Raw genomic sequence first — 16,212 nt, 5'->3', positions numbered from 1 at the left:
CTTTCCTCTCCCATTTTTTTTTTTTTTTCATTCTCTCTCTCTCTCTCTCTCTTTCTCTCTCATTTATATTCCCAGTTTTCATTACAATTTCTGTTATGGTTTTCTCCTCTAAACCCTCTCATCAATCTCTTATCTCTTCTTCTTCTTCTTCTTCTTCTTCTTCATCTTTTCCTTTTCTAATAATCATCGTCTTCTTCTTCTTCTTCTTCAACCACCATGGGAGCTTGCATATCGACGGCCAAAGTTAGCGGCTCAAATAGCAGCACCAACAACAATAACGGAAAGGAAACGACACCAAAACCGCAGAAAACGACGACGAAAATCCCGCAAGAGTCAGCGTCGTCGACGAACAACAACAACAATCAACAGCAAAGGCTGAAGAACAGGCGTGGCGGCAATGGGACCCACCAGAACCAGAAGAACAATAATCCTCAGCAGAAGGAGAAGAACACCAACCACGCGAGGAGGCAGAAGAGCGGGATTATCCCCTGCGGCAAGCGCACCGATTTCGGGTACGCCAAGGATTTCGACCGGCGTTACACGATCGGGAAGCTCCTCGGCCATGGCCAGTTCGGTTACACCTACGTCGCCACCGACAAGGTCAATGGCGACCGCGTCGCCGTCAAGAGAATCGAGAAGAACAAGGTTTTTTTTTTTTTCCGTCCAATTTGATTCTCTGAAAAATTTTGAGGCATTTATTGGCTTTTCCTTGAATTGAATCTAGGTTTTTTTTTTTCTTTTTTTTTTTTGGAAAAATGGAAAAAAAATCCTTAATTTTTCTTAATTTCTTTTGCTTTTGGGGTTTTGAAGAATTTTTGAGGTGGGCGAATCTGGGAATTTTGTGGCGACCGCGTCGCCGTCAAGAGAATCGAGAAGAACAAGGTTTTTTTTTTTTTTCCGTCCAATTTGATTCTCTGAAAAATTTTGAGGCATTTATTGGCTTTTCCTTGAATTGAATCTAGGTTTTTTTTTTTCTTTTTTTTTTTTGGAAAAATGGAAAAAAAATCCTTAATTTTTCTTAATCTCTTTTGCTTTTGGGGATTTTGAAGAATTTTTGAGGTGGGCGAATCTGGGAATTTTGTGATTGGAAGCTGGAGATTCTACTCGTGAATTGGCATTTTGGTAATGGTGATTTGAACCCAAATGTGTGTTTGACTTTTCCTGTAGATTCCCCCACTTTCCAGTTGGGGATTTTTGTGTCCTATGTTAGGATTAGTGATTCATATAATTGGGAAGTCTTATCGGTTCTTTTTTCCTCTTTTTGGTTCCCTGGATTCACGTGGGATTGATTTCAATTGTGGGGTTCAATTTAGGCTTCTGAAATGTCATCTAAATTGACCAAGCTTAGTTCTTATGTTTTTCGTGAAATAAATCTTTTTGGCAACTTGCTGTTCTTATGAGAGTAATCAATGGCACTCACAAGTATAATGTCTTGTTTCAGCATTGCTATGGAAGTTTGGGAATGTTTAGTAACAAATTTTTAGAGTTGCAAAAAATTAACCAAAGGAAATAACTCTCTGGTGTTGGTGGCAGATGGTTCTTCCTATTGCTGTTGAGGATGTTAAGCGAGAGGTTAAGATATTGCAAGAACTTACAGGCCACGAGAATGTCGTTCAGTTTTACAATGCCTTTGAGGATGATTCATACGTGTATATAGTTATGGAGTAAGTGTTGCTCGCAAGCTTAATTTCAAGACTATTCCAATTTTATCTTTATGCTTCATCACGCGTCGTGCGGGATTATACGTGTTCTTCAGTTTCTAACACACTTGCTTGCAGGTTATGCGAGGGTGGTGAATTGCTGGATCGTATCTTGGCCAAGTAAGAATCTTTATTCCGGAAAAATGTTATTCCTTGCTATATTAGCCATCTACATCGTGTATTTTGGTCTAAAATTTGATTATAACAATAGTTAAGGACCAAATATTGCATTCTGTCACGTTTTTGGTATTTCAAACAATTATTTACTTTCACCACTCTGATCAGGAAGGATAGTCGTTATTCCGAGAAAGATGCAGCAGTAGTTGTACGTCAGATGCTTAAGGTTGCAGCCCAGTGTCATTTACACGGTTTAGTACACCGTGACATGAAACCAGAGGTATGGCCACACTTACTAGCACAAGTAGCTCGTTCAACTGTAACCAGTTCTTTTTGCTTAATGGGTTCCCTTACTTTTTCTTCCTTTACCATAGAATTTTCTTTTCAAATCAACCAGAGAGGACTCGCCTTTGAAAGCCACAGATTTTGGTTTGTCAGATTTCATTAAACCAGGTGAGTATATTCCTATTGCAAGGACTGCATGAGATATCTAGCTTTTCCTCCCTTTTCTGTCATTTTGGAGCTGTAATTATGTCAATGCTTAGTGCTTATACTACTGGCGACACTTTCGTTGGGGTCTTCCATATTCCACCTTGTAGCTGGAGTTTCTGGCCATGTAAGTTATATTTTTTATAAATGGTATGCAGGAAAGAAGTTCCACGATATTGTGGGCAGTGCTTATTACGTTGCTCCAGAAGTATTGAAACGCAAGTCAGGGCCTGAATCTGATGTCTGGAGTATTGGTGTGATTACCTATATTTTACTTTGTGGAAGGCGCCCCTTCTGGGATAAGACTGAAGATGGTATATTTAAGGAGGTGCTAGTACATTCCTAATTTCCACGCATGTTTCTTTCGATCAATCCTTGTATATTTGTTATTTCTTTTAATTTGGTAGAAATTTGCGCTTTTTGAATATTCATGTACGCAGTATGCACCATGTGTATCATGTCATTATGTCAATAACCAATCTTCATTCCAACAAATTTTTACCTATTTTGAAGAGCTTTGTCACTTTTTAAGCCAAATCTCCAATTTCCATGACAAAAGGAGAACTAGACGCTTAGATTCACTTTCCTTGCGGTCTTTTCTTTTCCCGAAGTACCTTACCCATGACATGTTTCTTTTTGTGGCTTGAAACTCCTTTGCAGCTAATCACAGCAAATAACTTTCAGCCTTTTTTTTTTTGGCTCCTTTATTCTGTTACTGTCCTTTTCTTTTTCCCCTCCGTTTTTCCCTCCCTCTAGTATACTTATGTTACTGGTTTTCATGTTTTCCAGGTCTTAAGGAACAAGCCTGATTTTCGTCGCAAGCCTTGGTCAAGCATAAGTAACAGTGCTAAAGATTTTGTGAAGAAATTGCTGGTAAAAGATCCCAGGGCAAGACTAACTGCTTCTCAGGCCTTGTGTAAGTTTGCATATTCTTTATTCTTACCTTGGTAAAATGGATGCTGATTGTTTCTCTTTGTTTATAAATGCTTTTGGACCTTTGATTAAGGATATTAAAAGGGATGTCCTGGGTTTTCCTTATTGGTTTTTCATGTCGTATTCCCTAATCTTTTCTAGCGAGAGCTTTAATTGAGATTGTTGTCTGGCTTAACTTTTATTATTTGTTTTTACTTTCCAGCACACCCTTGGGTTAGAGAAGGAGGAAGTGCATCAGAGATCCCGATCGATATATCTGTTCTGAATAACATGCGTCAGTTTGTGAAGTACAGTCGTTTGAAACAGTTTGCTTTAAGGGTAAGGTGATTTCTGTAGCTGGAGGTTCATGAAAAGAAGAAAGGGTTTTTCAATAATCCATTTCATTTTGATGGTCTTGCAGGCATTGGCAAGCACACTTGACGAAGAGGAGCTTGCTGACCTCAGAGATCAATTCGACGCAATTGATGTGGATAAAAACGGCTCTATTAGTCTTGAAGAAATGAGACATGTATTTCTCTTCCTGGTTTTATTCTCGGTTCTCTATAATTTATGTGCACCAGTCAGTCATCATACAGTTTCTTGTTTCTGTACTAACAAATATGTTCCTATTGCAGGCCCTTGCAAAAGATCTTCCCTGGAAACTGAAAGAGTCAGGTGTTCTAGAGATACTGCAAGCTGTAGGTCTTCCAACCCCCCCGCTCTTCTTCTTTTTCTTTCTTTTTTTTTTTTTTTTTTCAATACAAGTATACTGCAAAGCTTTGTGTAATTTAGGACCTGAAAGGGTAGTATTAATCTTGCGCATATGAGATGACTCGATTATTTCTTTCATATGACCTACTTTTTGAACGCCCTCCTTCTAAACACTGGAACTATGTCAATGAATACTGCTTCCTTTCTGTCGTGGGTAACTGCATTGTCCTTGTTTTATATGTTTGATTCAGATTGACTGCAACACCGATGGGCTTGTGGATTTCTCCGAGTTCGTCGCAGCCACGCTTCACGTCCATCAATTGGAAGAACATGACTCTGACAAGTGGCAACAACGCTCACATGCAGCTTTTCAAAAGTTTGATATAGATAAAGACGGATTTATAACACCAGAGGAACTCAGATTGGTCAGTGCTTTTACTTGGAGCATTTTTTTTTTTCATTCTTATGATTTCTAGTTATTTGTTTTCATAATATTGCTGTTGTTGGCCCTGAGGTTTCATCACTTCTTTTGCAGCACACGGGCTTAAGAGGCTCCATTGACCCCCTTCTTGAGGAGGCTGATATCGACAAAGATGGGAAGATAAGCTTAGCGGAATTCCGTAGGCTTCTCAGAACTGCAAGCATTAGTTCACGAAATGTTGCTAGCCCGTCTTCTGGTCCACGTAACACTCGAAAGTTATAGACTCAGAAACTACATTTTTGAAAATATTAGCGTCAGAAAGAGAGATAGTAAGAAAGGTGGGGTTCCATTTTCCTTAATTTTATCTACTTCCAAATCAATTCGAGTAATGGGATTTGCATTAGATTGTGTTTGTGATTTGCAGATCGAATCATTGTTGTTCTATCGGAGTTGGTTTTGGATGAATCTGCGCAGAAGATGGCTCCAGGTGTTGTGGTTAAAACTAGTGTATATCCTTGGGGAGTGTTGGTGCCCTACAAATTGTAATGTGTGACATAAATAAATTTATAGTGAAAATGTGGTGCATTTCATCTACAGCCGTGTGGTTGCTCTTTGAAATTTTATTGTGCTCCGGCGACTTTTAACTTGCTTCAGGTTGTAGGTGAAAAGGTACAAGGCACTGATAAAAGTAAAGCAATTTCTACTTTTTCTTTTCAAGCGAGCAATATCCATTAGTGATAAAAAAAAACCATTTCCTTTTGTTGGTTGAGATTCTTTTCACACATAAAGGTGATATAAAGAATGCAAACGCAAATTGCCAAATTGATGGTTCTTTTTTATAAATCATAGCTGGAAGTGGAATATACAGCTAGACCAGTAACTACATTATACAGATAATTTACAAAAATAACCAACCAGTAGGTGGTTCTTGAGCATACATGAACTTGACAAGTTAAAGCATGTTTTTTCATGCTATCCTGGACGAATATCAGAGAAATCTAGATATGTCAGTTGAATGAGAGAATCCAACCTACTGGAAATTGGGTTAGAACAGATTCAGATAATTTCAACATCATATTGGGTGTTGCAGCTCATGCTTTGATTCAATCAGTAGCAAAGAAAATTAGAATATCTTCGGTTGTCAAGACTTTGGGACGTCACTCACACTGTTGGAGGAGCTATCCTGATGAACTTGAGATGAATACCTACTCGACAAGCTTCCGTCTGTAGTTGTCCTTTCCTCCCTCTGTGATTGCTTGCCCTTCCTACCTCCGGAAGAAGACGAGTCCTGCAAAAAAAAAAAAAAAAAAAGACCCATTAAGTCAAGCTACAATATTCAATTGCCAACTATTGTCAATAACTCTAAAACAAACCTGTTGCGCGGACGATCCTGGCATCTTGAGTTCAAGATCTGTTGCTACGTCATTGGAACCGTCACATCTTTCCACACTGCTGCCCCTTTGCTGATCTTTGCTTTTCAAATCTTGTTTGCCCGAAATGTGGGAAGTAGACGCATACTGAGATGCTGGTTGTTCCACAGCAGGGTTGGCAGGGTTGGCAGGAGTCGGGTATGGGACAAATGCAGGACAAGGATTGGGAATAGGACCAGGATTTTGACCTCCAAAGAACGAAAACGGCTGTGATGACGGGTGGAATGGAATTGGACCTGGAGGAATGGGTACAGGCATCGGATACGTATAAGGCGGGCCCATAACAACAGAAGAAGGATCAATGGCAGTCCACGGGAACATAACCCTCACTCTTTGTTGATACTGAGCGTTGAGGTTTTCTATATCGGATTTTAAAGATGCCTTCTCTTCTCTTAGCTCATTTTTCTCCTGCGTCAGCTGTGTGTAGTAAACAATAATTGATGACATTGACAAATGATAGTACTCGCAACCATGAGTACAATGCATAAGGAGAATTTCACCTCGCGTGATTCTTCAGAAAGCGCGGTGTACTCTGCCTTGAGTTTGTCGACTTGAGCAGTTAACTCCTTCAGCATTTGAATCGAGTCTGTGAGTATGGTTGCCTTGTCATTCTTCGGTCTATCAGGATCTGCATTTCAAAATTAACAGTGTGACTGTCCAAGTACCAAGGACTTGACCGGCACTACAAGAAATAGTCACTAGAAGGTAATACAACTAAAATGACTCCCGCTAGATAGCTACCCCTTCATTTCTCTATTTTTTTAGATCCTTGTGGATGGACAAAGAAAAGAAGTTACAGAACGGGGCAATGAAAGCTCATGAAGCAGACAGCAAGCAACAGCTTCTCAGCCCCCCTAACCTATACAACGGCAACTTCCACCTCCATAGCCACCACATGGAAGAGCAGCTCTTTAATTACACTACAACCAATCAATTTTTTTTTTTTTTTTTTTTTTTTCAGATCGGTACAGTTTTTTTTTTTTTAATTCATAATTTTAAATCCATAATTTTAATTCTGCTACAGTTTTTTTTTTTTTTTTTTTGCACAAAAAGTTTAAATTTCAAAATTCATAATCAAGTGGTTTAAACCCATATACTAAAAGGGCCCTTAGTATGCAGGAGAATTCTTGGCTTTCTAAATTAATTATTATAAAATTTGTATGGACTATATTCACTAATTACTATACAAAACGGCTAATGCAGGCTATTACAATGCTCCTTCATCATAATTAACAAGAAAGCAGTCTACCATACCTAATGCGTTTCCCAACTCAAGAAAGTGCTCGTTCAGTCGATCTCTCCTCAACTTTTCGCGGTCCGCCTTCTGAACTTTTCTTGCAGCAATGGGATCCCCCTCCACATCCGTCCTTTGTCTATTAAAAAAACCACCAAAAGAGGATCAAATTATGCAAAATTAAAAGGGAAGACAGAGCAAACTCAAAATCCCTTTTTAAGACAATTTCGCAGTCGAAATAAGGCTAAAAAACTAGAACAAAAAAAAGGGCAATAAAAGAGAGAGAGAGCAAAGTATTAACCCAAAAAAATAAGAAAAAAAAAACCTGGAATCAGAGTTGGAGCGAGTGGAGTTGGGGTGAGAAGGAGACGAGGCTGAAGCTGGAGAGAAATCGTCGGATTGCCATCTTTCCATTTCCACTCTCACATTAAACTCTCTTCTTTGTCCAAAGATAGGGCTTTTTACTTTCGCTTTTAGGCTTCACGGAAATTGTTAGAGAATTTTTGGCCAAAACGAAAAAACGACATCAAATAGCTTTTGATTTTTCTAAAGTTTTTAGATTTGGTACGAGAGAGTAGAGGGAGCCAGCACGGGGAGAATTGATGGGGCTGTGGGTGGGGAAGATGATTCAATGAACTGCTGGACCCGCAATTATTGTTAAGTCCAGTGGGTAAGAGTGGAATTTCACCCGGTGATCAATGTTCGGCAGTTAATATGTGTCGTTTTTTAAACAGTGACATTTTGAAACTTTTTTTAAAAAAAAAGAAAAATTAGAAAAATGGATATAGAGGAAAATAATCCTTTTTAAGGTTTTTTTTTTTAAATTAACACAAGTTTTATAAAATTAGTAAAATAACTGTTTTTTATTAATTAATAGGACTAACGGTCAATCACTAATTGATTTAAGTTTATCACTAATTAACACGATGATTTTTCATTATTAATAAGTATTAGTTAATAATTAGTCAAAATTAATTATTAATTAATCAATTTTAATCAATAAATTACATATTTATTAATGATAAATTATTATAAATTATAATAACGGATAGGTCAATTATTGATTAATTGTCGGTCAATCATTGATTAACTACGAAAGAAAGACCACTTTACTAAAATAAAAAGGTTCGGTCATATGTATAAAAAATAAAAACTTTGGCCATTTATTAAGAAATGTGGTAAACAAGGGTCAATTTTCTAAAGTCGTCTAATTTTAGGAGGGGTTTTTATCACAATTGCCTTTTGAACTTATCGTATTTTAGTAAATTGCTCAAATTTTTAATTCTGACAATTAACTCCTTAAACTTGTAAAATTATTACAATGTAGTTTATTTTTCTAAATTTATTCAAATTTTTTACTAGATTTAAGCGATTAAAAGTTAAAAAATTAAAAGATTTGTGTTACATTTAAATTGAGATGTTAAAAATTTTCATCACACGTGCTTTTCTTAGTAAAAGAGAAAGGATGTGACGTTTTTTTTTTCTTCCTTTTTAACGAAAACTTACTAAAGAAAAGCATTGTATTTTGAGATAACGTGACATGAAAACGAAATTAATGATTAGAAATAGGGTTATTAGGGTCTTGTTTGGTTCGCATTCAGATTATAAAATTTAGTTTGAATTATGGTGATTTAAATATGTAATGTCTCAACTCTTTAAAGAGTCCATCTCGCAGGATCCCGGCATAGTCGGGTCTTATACTCATTATTTATACGTACCGTCCCCTCTAAATACCTAACGGTCTTAAGGGATTTTTTCACGTCCCTCAACACTTAAAGTCAACGCTTAGGTGAATGAAAAATTGATGTTCAAAGTGCACCCTATGAGCTGAAAAGTTAGAGGAAAAATCCTTGTCCAATATGGGAAATGAATTAGAGTCCTATGGTGCTTAAATAAGATTACACATTTGTTGTTGTGTGATCTAGTAAGCAAAGATGCTCTCTCACGCGCGCGCAGGGGGTGCAAATCCCAGATCAAAATTTGGGGACGATTCAAAGGACTCGTGCACGTCCTGCGGGCATGAATGTTTCTTCGAAAGACCGGCCCCGCGCGGCCTTGGTTTTGCTGCTTTATTTTTCCAGTTCAACAGTGGCTGTTTGGCTTCTGTAACAGCGGAGGAGTAATGCCTCAGATTAAATGACGTTGGATTCCTAATATATGAAGCAACCATGACCTCCAATGGTCTCCTCCGAGTGCTATAAATTGGCATCCCTTCCATTGTTTTTGTACACCAAGAAATTCTCAGAATATCTCAGAAAAATTTCTTCTAGTCTAGGCGCTCAGTGTGATAGAGTTTGGGCACTATTCAAGTTTGCCAAAGAAGTTTCGTTGTGCACTGTTGCTTCTTGTTGACCGTTGAATCCTGAAAGACAGACGCCGGAACTCCTTAAACACCGACGGTGAGGGGCGAATCTATTTTAAGGACACCGTGTAACTACGTGCTTCCAATCTCTGTTATTGCTCTTTTTTTTTTTTAATATTTTGTTGTTGTGATCTGCAACTGTATTTGTTTATTGCGATTGTCTATTTCAATATACTTGTTAGTTTCCATTTTTTTTATGCTATTTTTCTAACAGATAAGATACAACTAAAAGAGCTAAAAAGATAACAAACGGAAATTACAAAAGGATCGAATACAACTAAAAGAGCTAAAAAGATGAAAATGGGCAAACAAACATCACACGTACTAGACCAAGCTTAAGGAGAGAAACAACCATCATTATTGGATCTGCTCTTGTAGAAAGAAAGGCCTCGTTAAAAACTGAACAGGATAAAAAGAGTGCATGATCCTGATGGAATTCATTACATTAGATTCTCTCTGGTCGTTGAAACCTATTATTCGGCAAGAAAGCCATATCTCTAAAGATGAAATCCAGTAAATATCTGCAGAAGTATGCCAACAATTTGCAACGCCCAATTGAATTGCTTCAGTTGAAAGACGACCAATCCAATAGATTACCATCTCTAAAGATATGGGAAACCAACTATGTTTTTAATTCGAGTTTAGACGTGATTTTATGTGAGAATTTTTTACTTTAATAAAAAAGTTAAATGTGACTGTTTATGAGAGCATTTTACTATAATAAAACTCGAATCGCTGAAATGAAAAGTTTGCAGAAAGTTGCCCACCACTTTTGTTGAATTCTCCAAGGAGCAACAACCTTCTTCTGCAATAAATAATCAACCACGTAAGAAGAGTCTCTTTTACTTTTTTTTTTTTTTGAAAAAACCATGGGCTATCCCAATTCTTATTATTAGCAAAATAAATTTTTAAGATTAACAAGGCCTCTACATTTTACATTATCACATGAAAAAGGTGGTGATAATTAATTTGTTTTTAGAAGTCAATACTGTTACCATTAAAAACATACTGCTGCACTGCTCGAAAAAGAACTTAAAAAAAAATATGAATATAAATGAGCAGTAGATGATATATAACAAAAATACACATGACTCCTTTCACAAGAAAGCAGGCCGATCTCATATGAAAGTTCCGACAAGACTTCTACATTATAAGAAAGAAGTTGAGATTTGACAAAAGGTAAAACTTGTTAGTTTCAATGTCGGAAAAGTCGCTAAAAGAAACACACGTATAGTCATAGACAAACCATCGCTGATAAATGGCATTATATAAAGGAATTAAACACACACCAAACAAGGCAAAACCGAGTGTGTAATTGAAAGAAAATAAGTAGAGCAGGGACAAATAACATGGTAAGCTCAATTTCAACGTTGCCTAATCTCCATCCTCTGAGGAACTCTTCTGAAAGCCTTGAGAAATCGCCCCCGCCTCTTTGTGATCGCCATGTCGCCGAGATCAACTCCAACGACAAACCCGCATACACATCTAGCCAAAATAAATTTCCAATCCAGTTCAATCGAGGACTCCGAATTATCATCTTCTTCAACAATTGAAGGTGGTAGTGGCAAGGCCTTGGAATCTCTACACTTGTTGGATAACGGAATCCCACAGAGACCTGGATTACCCTCAAAAGAGGAATTATCAAAAGTACTAAGTTGAAAGGAAAATTCTGTAGGACAGCAATTCGCCCAACTGTGTTATATAGTAGTGAATGTTGGGCCATCAAGAGACAACAAATATATAAGATGAGTGTGACGAAAATGCGTATGTTAAGATGGATGAGTGGCTATACAAGGATGTATCGCATACGGAATGAAGTTATTCGTAATAAAGTAGGTGTAACACCAATAGAAGATAAGGTGCAGGAAAACCGTCTGAGGTGGCACGGACATGTACAACGTAGATCGTTAGATGCACATATTCATGCTTGGGAGAACATCTAAATACCTAGTATTAAGAGAGCGATGGATAGATCAAGAATTACTTAGACTAACGTAGCTAGACACGACTTTTAAGATCTAGGGCTTCAGGTTGCTCAAGTCGCAAGAAGCTAATCCCATACCCATGAATTTCGAAGTTGTTGCATTCATACTTCTTTGGTCAAAAAGCAACGATAACTTAATATAGCTTAGGTCCAAGTAAACGAGACTTCTCATGTTAGATAACATGTCAAAGTCCACAGCACCATTCAGAATTATGATTCAGAACCATTCTTAATTTATGTGGGTTTTTGTGAGAGAAAATATTATATCAAATTATAAACTATGATTTAAATCATGATACGAATACACTAACTAAATGCACGTGTTGGAGAATGCATTTCACACTAGTGACTAGCCATTTGTGTTTTCTATACGGTTATAAGAACGACATGTCGTTTGTTAACCAGCCAAGAAAACAAAAACGACATATCTCCCTACTTGCATTGCAAACTCGGTGGTTTGCACTTCAGACTTGTCTCCCCGCCTTAATGCTTCTCCTTTCGCATTGCCGGCAAAAGAAACAAAAAAAAAATGAAGATCGTGACGTACAACGTGAACGGCCTGAGACCACGCATCTCGCAGCACGGCTCTCTCCTCAAACTCCTCGATTCCTTCGACGCTGACGTCATCTGCTTTCAGGAGACCAAGCTTCGCCGCCAGGAGCTCACCGCCGATATCGTCTCGGCGGCCCGGTACCAGGCCCCCCCCCCCCCGGGCCCCCCCCGCCGATATCGTCTCGGCGGCCGGATACGAGTCCTTCTTCTCCTGCTCATGCGCCTCCGACCGCGGCCGCCGCGCCGGATATTCCGGTAAGGTGTTCGTTCGTCCAAAGCCTCAACCGGAAATTCTCCGATTCGTTCTTGATTTCTCTATAATCTCTCAATTTCCGTTCTTGTTTTTGTCGATTCTCAGGCGTCGCTACCTTTTGCCGCGTGAAATCTGCGTTCTCGAGCGCGGAGGCGGCGCTGCCGGCGGCGGCGGCGGAGGGATTCACCGGAGTTCTCGAGAGTTCGCCTGCGGTTGCGCCGGGGCTTGAGGAGTTCGAGAGAGATGAGCTTCTTAGGGTTGATTGCGAGGGACGGTGCGTTGTGACTGATCACACTCATTTTGGTGAGTTCAGTTTAGTTTTAACCTGACGTTTGGGAATTGGAAGCTTAGGGTTTGGTTTATAATGTGTGTTTTTAAAGATTTGGTTTTTGCGTCTGATTATGGCGTGGAAAGGTGGAATTCATGTTGGGATTTTGGCCAGTTCTGTTCAATTTGTACGGGCCTCGAGCGGAATCCGATGATTTGGAAAGGATTGAGTTTAAGCTCAAATTCTTTAAGATAATGCAGGTATGAAAATTGTTCTTTTTGCATTAAACATAATGTCTGCGTAAATTTTTGTTCTGTTGTGTAGTAGAATTCATTTTATGATTTATGGCCTTGTCATTCATTTATTTAGATTCTCAGCTAACAACTAACGAGGGAAAAAATATTTTCTTTGCAATGGAATGTCGACATCCGTTGGTATAGACCTTATTCAACCATAGTTCTGCTTGGTATTTTCCGTTTTTTGTAATGCCGACATTTTCATCTATGTTTTGCATCTGACGAGTGACGAGAATAATTAAGGTGAATAATTGTTCTAGGTTTTGAATATGGAAAGCTTTAAGCTACCTTCTTTGTCATTTTCCAATTTGCCCTTTATTGTTTGGATATTCTTGATTCCAAGATTAAGTTACCATTTTTCTGTTCGTGAAGATCTTTATGAATTTGATTCTTCATGTGTTATTCCTATCAGAAGCATTACCGGTGTACTTTTATATGGAAACTGATTGCTGCACCTTGAACATTCTTATTCTTATTATTAGTGGTAGTTTAATTTTAATCACAAGCAGTTGAAATCTATTTTAACTAGTTTAACCAAAATGAACTTGTGGTTTTTATATTTGTTTGATGATACGTGTTACTCTTTCTGTAGAAAAGATGGGAGTCTTTGCTGCGTCAAGGAAGGAGGGTATTTGTTGTTGGTGACCTTAACATTGCACCCACTAGTTTAGATCGTTGCGATGCAGGACCAGATTTTGAAAATAATGAGTAAGCCACTGCCACAGTTACTTTGCAGTTGGCTGCGGTTACGTTTTGAACTCTCTTTTACAACTGTTTGACAGAGGAGGCTAATTCTGAATATTTTGATATTGATTGTAGGTTTAGACGATGGTTTAGATCAATGTTAGTGGACAATGGAGGCGCTTTCTTTGATGTTTTCAGAGCAAAACATCCCGATAGGTATAAAGCTTCTATTATAGTTCTTTATGGCCTTGTTGATCCCATGATAATTTCAAGTTCTGTCCTTGTAAAATTGAATGACTTTGAAAGCGTGATTGTTTTTTCCTCGTTGCAGAAGGGATGCATACACATGCTGGCCGCAAAATACAGGTGCTGAAGAATTTAATTATGGGACAAGAATTGACCACATTCTATGTGCTGGATCATGCTTGCACCAAGAGCAGGACCAGAAAGATCACAGCTTCTTCACTTGCCATGTTGAGGAGTGTGACATATTGACACAATATAAACGGTGGAAACCTGGAAACACACCAAGGTACAGTAATTATGCATGTTAATGAGTGTGACATATTGGCATAACTTAGCGGTAAATCCATACCACTTCCTTTAATATTGAGGTCCAGAGTTAGAATTCCCACCCCTAGTTTGCATTGTGGCATTTATTTAGATGTTGATGCTACATCTTGCAAGGATATAATTTTTTTTCTTCCTCATGGATAGGTGGAAAGGAGGACAGCGCATCAAGCTTGAAGGTTCTGATCATGCTCCTGTTTATACAAGTTTACGGCAAATTCCTAGCGTCCCCCCACACAACACGCCGTCTTTATCTTGCAGATACATCCCTATGGTTTATGGTGTCCAGCAAACTCTTGGTATTATTACAGATATCGTTGTTTTCAATATGACACTCTTGTTTGTTTTTATCTGTCCAATTCATATAGTTATAAGTGCCTCTTCCGGTCTGCTGCTTGATTTTTTACAACACTCCAAATGGACTAAGCCCTTGGCCTTGTGCAGTCTCAACATTGATGAGAAGACAAGTTTCCAAACAAATTAAGTCCTCCTATGAAGTGTCAAGTTCATCTCCAGATGGAGATATCACTTTAGAAGGTTGCACTAATAGAGAGAAGAGAGCCTTTGACCAATGCAGTTTACCTGGTGTGCCTCCTGCCAATCCTTGCTCTTTTTCAAGCCAAGAGTCCGAAGTTCTAATTTCAAGAGAAGATATGGACTTGGGTTCAGGCAACGAAGTTTCTTGTGAAACCTCAAGTTGTCTGGTTGGTGCCTGCACCGCCACAACAAAGAAAAAGGCAAAGAAAAACCAATGGTCCCAACTCACACTGAAGTCATTTTTCCAGAAAAGTACAATCCTTAGCAATAGTATCGATAATGAAATAGATACTTCAGCGAGTCGGGCTGATTTCGTTGAGCCTAGTCATCAGTCAAATGATCCTCCTATTGGGGAGGATCAAAGTGAGAACATCAATCAACGGGATGGTCCTAATCAGTGTGACTTCAACTCTAGTGCATCAACTTGGGATCAGGATGAAGTGAAGAACTGTTCTTCAGAGAAGAATACTGTTGCTTTAATGGAGTGGCAAAGGATACAGCAGATGATGCAGAATAGCATACCCCTTTGCAAGGGCCATAAAGAAGCTTGTGTTGCTCGAGTTGTGAAGAAACAAGGTCTGAATTTTGGTCGCCGATTTTACGTCTGTGCACGTGCTGAGGTATTCTACACATTTGATAATCAATTAAGCCTGAAGATTCTTGTGCAATTTTGTCTTTCCATTGTTGAAGAAAAACATGGAATTTCTAAAATTTGTGCATTACTAAATATAATGGAAAATGGGGTGAAAATACAATGATGCTTTCTGCAAGTAACGGGATTCCCCCCAAAAAAAAAAAAAAAAAAAAAATGTATTGTGGTAGGGCATGAAAAAATACTTTACCGGCAGGATAGAATTTTTGATCATCAGAATTAAATTTAGGTATAGTTTTAAGTGTAGATCAATCTATAATTATGTCAGATTAAAAAAAATGACAATTTAACGCAACATTATGATGATTTATCGGTATAGTACAATTTTCAAGCGCAAAGAATTGTTTATGTCAAAACTTTAGAAGAAGAGCCAAATCCTACTTGAACTAACAAGAGGCTTACTTTATAGTTTTTTTTCTTCCTTGCAGGGACCTGCATCTAATCCCGAAGCAAATTGTGGTTATTTCAAATGGGCTGCTTCAAAATCACGAGGAAAATAATGACGGGAATCATTTCTGCCAAATTTTTTGTTGAGTGATGTCAAGCTTTTATTTTTATTTTTTTTCTCGATCTTCTAGATGGTGCAATGCTGATAAGTTGATTACCACATCCTGTAAATCGTGTAATTATTAAAAAAAAAAAAAAAAAAAAAAACTTTGTTTACTTTTGGTAATTTCAACTGGATTTGCTCACCTATCGGTGATATTCCTTCCATCGAGTACCTCTAGTTGCTCATCCCTTTAGAAATATTCCCGAGTTTCAATGGGAATCCTTTTTTTCTTTCTTTCTTTCTTTTTTTGCTTGAAGTTTCAGTTATAATCCTTGGTTATTTAAAAATTAGTTTTTGAATGGAAACATGTGAAACTCTAGAATCTATTGACTCGGCACAATTCATAAAGATCTATAATCTATTTTTAATCTGTACAGAACCTTCTAATGACTTGGTTCTGGAAACATGTGAAGCTCTAGAATCTATTGACTTGACACAATTCATAAAGATCTATAATCTATTTTTAATCTGGACAGAACCTTCTAATGAC

At 38.0% G+C, this 16,212-nt stretch overlaps 3 protein-coding genes across 7 annotated transcripts; 2 read left to right on the top strand and 1 right to left on the bottom strand.

Moving 5' to 3' along the window:
* Positions 1–4,944, top strand: LOC21409324 (calcium-dependent protein kinase 16). 5 transcript variants are annotated; one of them, XR_002903779.1, is made up of 13 exons: positions 1–645; positions 1,534–1,664; positions 1,779–1,820; positions 1,986–2,097; positions 2,192–2,270; positions 2,465–2,634; positions 3,096–3,222; positions 3,442–3,557; positions 3,640–3,747; positions 3,854–3,916; positions 4,181–4,354; positions 4,465–4,688; positions 4,775–4,944. XR_002903779.1 is itself a non-coding variant. In XM_024177102.1 (12 exons), the coding sequence occupies exons 1-12, from the start codon at positions 217–219 to the stop codon at positions 4,630–4,632; spliced, it is 1,719 nt and encodes a 572-aa protein (XP_024032870.1). In that variant the 5' UTR covers positions 1–216; the 3' UTR covers positions 4,633–4,944. The 5 variants fall into 5 exon arrangements, 3 of the variants coding, with proteins under 3 accessions (XP_024032870.1, XP_024032872.1, XP_024032873.1); XR_002903778.1 differs by having other exon boundaries at positions 4,755–4,944; XM_024177102.1 differs by having other exon boundaries at positions 4,465–4,944.
* Positions 4,945–5,126: 182 nt separating this feature from the next.
* Positions 5,127–7,589, bottom strand: LOC21409323 (transcription factor bHLH121). Its single transcript, XM_010115044.2, has 5 exons — positions 7,340–7,589; positions 7,035–7,153; positions 6,281–6,408; positions 5,724–6,197; positions 5,127–5,638 (listed from the first exon to the last, which is right to left on the bottom strand). The coding sequence occupies exons 1-5, from the start codon at positions 7,426–7,428 to the stop codon at positions 5,492–5,494; spliced, it is 957 nt and encodes a 318-aa protein (XP_010113346.1). The 5' UTR covers positions 7,429–7,589; the 3' UTR covers positions 5,127–5,491.
* A 4,239-nt stretch (positions 7,590–11,828) lies between these two features.
* Positions 11,829–15,754, top strand: LOC21409321 (DNA-(apurinic or apyrimidinic site) lyase 2). The gene is made up of 10 exons (XM_024177082.1): positions 11,829–12,057; positions 12,113–12,167; positions 12,271–12,468; positions 12,608–12,693; positions 13,322–13,437; positions 13,549–13,629; positions 13,745–13,945; positions 14,131–14,282; positions 14,428–15,140; positions 15,601–15,754. Exons 1-10 carry the CDS (start codon positions 11,890–11,892, stop codon positions 15,670–15,672), a joined length of 1,842 nt encoding a protein of 613 aa, XP_024032850.1. The 5' UTR covers positions 11,829–11,889; the 3' UTR covers positions 15,673–15,754.
* Positions 15,755–16,212: the final 458 nt, after the last annotated feature.

This window comes from Morus notabilis, unplaced genomic scaffold (assembly GCF_000414095.1).
Source record: "Morus notabilis unplaced genomic scaffold, ASM41409v2 Scaffold384, whole genome shotgun sequence".
Classification (NCBI taxonomy): domain Eukaryota; kingdom Viridiplantae; phylum Streptophyta; class Magnoliopsida; order Rosales; family Moraceae; genus Morus; species Morus notabilis.
This window is presented reverse-complemented; position numbering and strand designations above follow the sequence as displayed.

Coding starts and splice junctions, on each gene's coding strand:
- LOC21409324 (XM_024177102.1), top strand. CDS start 217: ATGGGAGCTTGCATATCGACGGCCAAAGTTAGCGGCTCAAATAGCAGC. Junction 1,821..1,985: donor CTGGATCGTATCTTGGCCAA/GTAAGAATCTTT, acceptor CACTCTGATCAG/GAAGGATAGTCGTTATTCCG. Junction 3,223..3,441: donor AACTGCTTCTCAGGCCTTGT/GTAAGTTTGCAT, acceptor TTTACTTTCCAG/CACACCCTTGGGTTAGAGAA.
- LOC21409323 (XM_010115044.2), bottom strand. CDS start 7,428: ATGGAAAGATGGCAATCCGACGATTTCTCTCCAGCTTCAGCCTCGTCT. Junction 6,409..7,034: donor TGAGTTGGGAAACGCATTAG/GTATGGTAGACT, acceptor TTTGAAATGCAG/ATCCTGATAGACCGAAGAAT. Junction 5,639..5,723: donor CAGGATCGTCCGCGCAACAG/GTTTGTTTTAGA, acceptor TTTTTTTTGCAG/GACTCGTCTTCTTCCGGAGG.
- LOC21409321 (XM_024177082.1), top strand. CDS start 11,890: ATGAAGATCGTGACGTACAACGTGAACGGCCTGAGACCACGCATCTCG. Junction 12,469..12,607: donor GACTGATCACACTCATTTTG/GTGAGTTCAGTT, acceptor GATTTTGGCCAG/TTCTGTTCAATTTGTACGGG. Junction 13,630..13,744: donor AGAGCAAAACATCCCGATAG/GTATAAAGCTTC, acceptor TCCTCGTTGCAG/AAGGGATGCATACACATGCT.